General features: G+C 39.0%; 1 protein-coding gene across 1 annotated transcript in view; it reads right to left on the bottom strand.

Annotated features, from left to right (window-relative positions):
- Positions 1-593: 593 nt before the first annotated feature.
- Positions 594-5827, bottom strand: part of LOC108380235 (nucleic-acid-binding protein from mobile element jockey-like) — a gene marked incomplete at its 5' end in the record, with an annotated part of 6359 nt that continues 1125 nt past the window's right edge. Inside the window, one exon of the mRNA XM_017636610.1 lies at positions 594-742. Within this exon, the coding sequence (XP_017492099.1) occupies positions 594-742 (149 nt within the window). The remainder of the gene's footprint in view (positions 743-5827) is intronic.

The raw sequence follows: 5827 nt of genomic DNA, 5'->3' as shown, positions 1-5827 counted from the left end.
ATTAGTTGCGGGGTTTGGCCTAAAAACATTTTTTAGATGAGAAGCAAAGGTGTTTGCTTTTTCTGCGTCACTCCGAGCCCATTTGCCATTGTGGTCACGTACTGGCATTTCAGTCTCTATTGGCGCATGTANTTCTTCAGGTACAAATTTCAGCGGCTCACATTTTGACACATTGGGTACGGCAGGTAGTTGAAAATCATTAGTTACGGGGTTTGGCATAAAAACATTTTTTAGATGAGCAGCAAAGGTGTTTGCTTTTTCTGCGTCACTCCGATCCCATTTGCCATTGTGGTCACGTACTGGCATTTCAGTCTCTATTGGCGCATGTAGATTTTGGTGTGCTCTCCCTAACGAGTGCTTTGTGCTAGTCGGTGAGAGGTTTTGGATCTACTNAGATTTTGGTGTGCTCTCCCTAACGAGTGCTTTGTGCTAGTCGGTGAGAGCTTTTGGATGTACTGGTACTGTTCGTACTGTTCCTCGTTCTTGAGGGCTCTCGTCAGTGCATGTGTGGCCGCCTTGAGCAGTTGTTTTGATGCTGGTGATCTATGAGTCTGCCATATCCGTCGTAGGCGTCGTTTTTCCAATTCAAGCATTTAAATTTTCCTATTCGTTAAATTATATTTTTTATCTTGCACATAACCTTTCTGGGGTGTGGAAACGCTAGCGGCTGCTCTAAGTGTAGATTCAAGAGCGGCTATGGAGTTTTCAATATCGGTCGGCGTATCTAAATTTGGATCGAGGTCTATATGCGCACTGATTTATTTTTTATACTTTAACCAATTTGTAGCCCTTGTCGTTAGCATATAGGGTTACTCTTTTTCTTGTGGCTGATGCCACAATGTAAAAAATACAGGTGAACGGTCTGATAAGAGATCTGCAACTGATTCTGTACTAATAAGGCCGTGAGGAATTTTCCTTGTCACCGCAAAGTCAATTAAATCTGGCAACTTTTGCGGGTCTGCCGGCCAATATGTAGGCTTTCCAGGAGAAGCGTAATCGAGTTTGTTTCTTCTACATATATGTAAGCGCGTTTTGTAATTGCTTGACTTTAGGGTTGGGCAAGCGTGAGCCCCAGTGAGGGTGATTCGCATTATCATCACCTGCAGCAAGGAAGCGCTCTCCCAGCGAACTGAAGAAATCCATAAACTGTTTTTCTGTTATCGTGAAACGTGGGGGACAATAAACCGCGGACAGCGTAATATCACCTTGCTTTGTTTGTACGCATATTGATGTTGCTTGCAGATAATTCTCGGCAATTCCAGTCAAATGATGGTGTTTAATCCGGTTTCTGACTAATATACCAGTTCTGACATGCACCTTTCCTTCTGGATGATTCGTGCAATAAAAGGTATATCCCGAAATGTCAAAATTATATCTATTAGTTAGGTGTGTTTCAGCAAGGAGCATTATGTCAATTTCCTTGTCCCTAAGAAATTTTGACAGTTCTAGTTTGTGGCGAGGAATGCCGTTTGCATTTCAGAGGGCTATTTTAAGTGGCGTCATTATCTTGTTTGCTGAGTAGCAAGGAGTTTGAGCAGTGTATTTTGATTTCGCATGAGTTCTTGCATGAAAGTCATGAAATTCATCATGTTTTGTTGCATCGACGCTATCGTAGCTTCGATACTGGATTGTTTGCCGTATTGTGCATNGATTTCGCATGAGTTCTTGCATTGTGTTTTGCATGAAAGTCATGAAATTCATCATGCTTTGTTGCATCGACGCTATCATAGCTTCGATATTGGATTGTTTGCCGTATTGTGCATGGGATGCTGTTCTTGCGGCGCAACGTCAATGGAGTCTCGTTTGCAAGTGCCTTAAAATCAGGCTTAGAAAACCCTGCCCCTACAAAAACTGCACCTCAAGTTGCGCCGCAAGAACAGCATCCCATGCACAATACGGCAAACAATCCAGTATCGAAGCTACGATAGCGTCGATGCAACAAAACATGATGAATTTCATGACTTATGCAAACCATGCAAGAACTCATGCGAAATCAAAATACACTGCTCAAACTCCTTGCTACTCAGCAAACAAGATAATGACGCCACTTAAAATAGCCCTCTGAAATGCAAACGGCATTCCTCGCCACAAACTAGAACTGTCAAAATTTCTTAGGGACAAGGAAATTGACATAATGCTCCTTGCTGAAACACACCTAACTAATAGATATAATTTTGACATTTCGGGATATACCTTTTATTGCACGAATCATCCAGAAGGAAAGGTGCATGTCAGAACTGGTATATTAGTCAGAAACCGGATTAAACACCATCATTTGACTGGAATTGCCGAGAATTATCTGCAAGCAACATCAATATACGTACAAACAAAGCAAGGTGATATTACGCAAACCGCGGTTTATTGTCCCCCACGTTTCACGATAACAGAAAAACAGTTTATGGATTTCTTCAGTTCGCTGGGAGAGCGCTTCCTTGCTGCAGGTGATGATAATGCGAATCACCCTCACTGGGGCTCACGCTTGCCCAACCCTAAAGTCAAGCAATTACAAAACGCGCTTACATATATGTAGAAGAAACAAACTCGATTACGCTTCTCCTGGAAAGCCTACATATTGGCCGGCAGACCCGCAAAAGTTGCCAGATTTGATTGACTTTGCGGTGACAAGGAAAATTCCTCACGGCCTTATTAGTACAGAATCAGTTGCAGATCTCTTATCAGACCGTTCACCTGTATTTTTTACATTGTGGCATCAGCCACAAGAAAAAGAGTAACCCTATATGCTAACGACAAGGGCTACAAATTGGTTAAAGTATAAAAAATAAATCAGTGCGCATATAGACCTCGATCCAAATTTAGATACGCCGACCGATATTGAAAACTCCATAGCCGCTCTTGAATCTACACTTAGAGCAGCCACTAGCGTTTCCACACCCCAGAAAGGTTATGTGCAAGATAAAAAATATAATTTAACGAATAGGAAAATTTAAATGCTTGAATTGGAAAAACGACGCCTACGACGGATATGGCAGACTCATAGATCACCAGCATCAAAACAACTGCTCAAGGCGGCCACACATGCACTGACGAGAGCCCTCAAGAACGAGGAACAGTACGAACAGTACCAGTACATCCAAAAGCTCTCACCGACTAGCACAAAGCACTCGTTAGGGAGAGCACACCAAAATCTACATGCGCCAATAGAGACTGAAATGCCAGTACGTGACCACAATGGCAAATGGGCTCGGAGTGACGCAGAAAAAGCAAACACCTTTGCTGCTCATCTAAAAAATGTTTTTATGCCAAACCCCGTAACTAATGATTTTCAACTACCTGCCGTACCCAATGTGTCAAAATGTGAGCCGCTGAAATTTGTACCTGAAGAAATTTCAAAAGTAATTAAGGATCAACTGCAACCAAATAAGGCCCCAGGGCACGACTTAATAACCCCAAAAATGATTATTGAGCTACCAAATTGTGCTGTACTTTGCATCTGTATGCTATTTAACGCAATCACAAAACATTGTCATTTCCCTCACCAATGGAAAAAGTCGACTATTGTCATGATACCAAAGCCCGGAAAGGATAAAATGCAGCCATATTCTTTTAAGGCCCATCAGCCTGCTAGCGTGTATGTCGAAATTATTCTTAAAACTTCTTATGCTCCGCATCTCCCCACATCTGCAAGCCCGCAACATAATACCACTTCACCAATTTGGCTTCAGGGAAAAGCATGGAATAATCGAGCAAGTAAATCGCATAACAACCGAAATCCGAACAGCGTTTGAAAAGAGGGAATATTGCGCTGCAATATTTCTTGATGTCGCCCAGGAATTTCATCGCGTCTGGCTAGACGGTCTTATGTATAAAATACAAATGCTACTCCCTCAAAGCACACACAAACTGCTTAAGTCATACCTTTATAATCGAAAGTTTACAGTTCGATGTAACACCACCATCTCTGAAGTCCACGCAATCGAAGCTGGAGTGCCACAAGGCAGTGTCCTTGGCCCGATGCTGTATGTCTTATACACCGCGGCTATTCCTACAAACGACCGCCTGATAATGTCCACTTTTGCCGATGACACTGCCATAATCAGTCGCTCCAAGTGTCCTCTACAAGCAACTGCGCTCCTAGGCAATCATATGGAAGCTGTTGCCAATTGGCGAATAAAGGTTAACGAGCAAAAATGTAAGCAAGTTACATTTACACTGAATAAGAGTAACTGTCCGTCCTTGACTTTGAACAACGTAAAAATACCACAAAGCAATCATGCCACTTACATAGGAGTCCATCTGGACAGGCGACTTACTTGGCGAAACTACATAGCGGCTAAACCCTGTAGGGAAAACACGAACTAGTGAACCAAATTTCTAGTTCAGTACTAGTTCTTTTTCGCCAAAAACGAACCAGTCCGGTAGTAACTAGTCCCGCACCAGTCCAAAAGCAGTGAAATGTGGTACTTTCCCTAAACTATTTTATTCCAAATTTTAAAAGCAGGGATGGTAATCATTGTGAGTAAAATAATTTAAATCAGCATTTAATCATTATTTTATGAATTATTATTGAGTTTTATTTTTTCGCTCAAAACGGAAATAATTATTATTTGATTTTTATTTTTGGGATTACAAATAATGATTATTTTATGATTTTTATGTTTTCGCGCAGAGATTATCATTAATTTTGAGCTTTATTTTTCCACTTAAAAATAATGATAATTTATAAAATTTAAAAGGCCATACAGACGCAACCTAATGAAATTTTGACCTGAAAAGTTTGGGTCTTATTCCTCTTATAAGGGTGCGGCTGCCTCTCAAAAGAATACGTCGGTAATCACGCTGGTATAGTTTTTGAGTTGCTTAATAATCATTATACTTAGTGATTCCATAAACAAAGGCCAAGATCATGAAGGACAATTGAGAAAGGCAAAGCAGTTGCAGAAAAAGAGGCATTTAAAAAAAAAAGTGTCAAAATAATTACCACTTTCTCACTAAATTTATTTAAAAATGCAAGCCACGAGAGCTACCTTTTTTTATGAAAATACAAACAAATATTTTTTTATGCAATCCTGCACAGCTACCTTAATACAGTCAGTCAATAAAGTTTAGGTACAACGAATTTTTTACAATACGGGCAACTATTTTTTAAATATTTTAGTTTTCGGAATTTTTTTTTTAAAATATGGTCAATTCTACAACAAAATTCTGCAAAATTTCATTAAAATAATTCACTTTCTATTTACGCTCTCTAGAAAAAAGTTGAGGTTGCAGTTTTTTAGCCCATTCAATTTTAGTATAATGAAGTGCAAGTATGAGAAAGATGGGACTTAGCAAACAACAAAAAAAAATTGATAAATATCAATGGTAAGTCCTAGCTACCTCAAACTTGCACTTTGTTATACTAAAATTGAATGGGCTGAAAAACTGCGTAATTAACTTTTTTCTAAAGAGTGTAAATTGCAATATTTGGGTGGAAATTTGCAGTTTTCTTTAATTTTGCATAAGGTTTGGAACTCTGATTATTGGGGTTTTTGGTGTAGAACTAACCATATTTTTATACAAAATTAGGGAAAAATGAAATATTTAAAAAATAGTTGCCGGTATTGTAAAAACTTCGTTGTACCTAAATTTTTTCGACTGACTGTATATCTTATTTAAGTTAAGTACGACAAAAACTTTCGAAGTACTTCATATACATATAAGCTTAAAAAGAACTGAATTTACTTAAAAATCAATATGCTTAAATTTAGACAAGTAAGACAAAGTGAACTAATATTTTTACTCTTAAGCAGAACGCACTTTTGTTTTTTACTGACTACTTAAGTTTGACAATACTACTACTACTACTAATGTGGTTTATAAATTTTTA

Source organism: Rhagoletis zephyria, unplaced genomic scaffold (genome assembly GCF_001687245.7).
Source record: "Rhagoletis zephyria isolate East Lansing unplaced genomic scaffold, Rhagoletis_zephyria_1.1 Rzeph_scaffold_18655, whole genome shotgun sequence".
NCBI classification, from domain to species: Eukaryota; Metazoa; Arthropoda; class Insecta; order Diptera; family Tephritidae; genus Rhagoletis; species Rhagoletis zephyria.
This window is presented reverse-complemented; position numbering and strand designations above follow the sequence as displayed.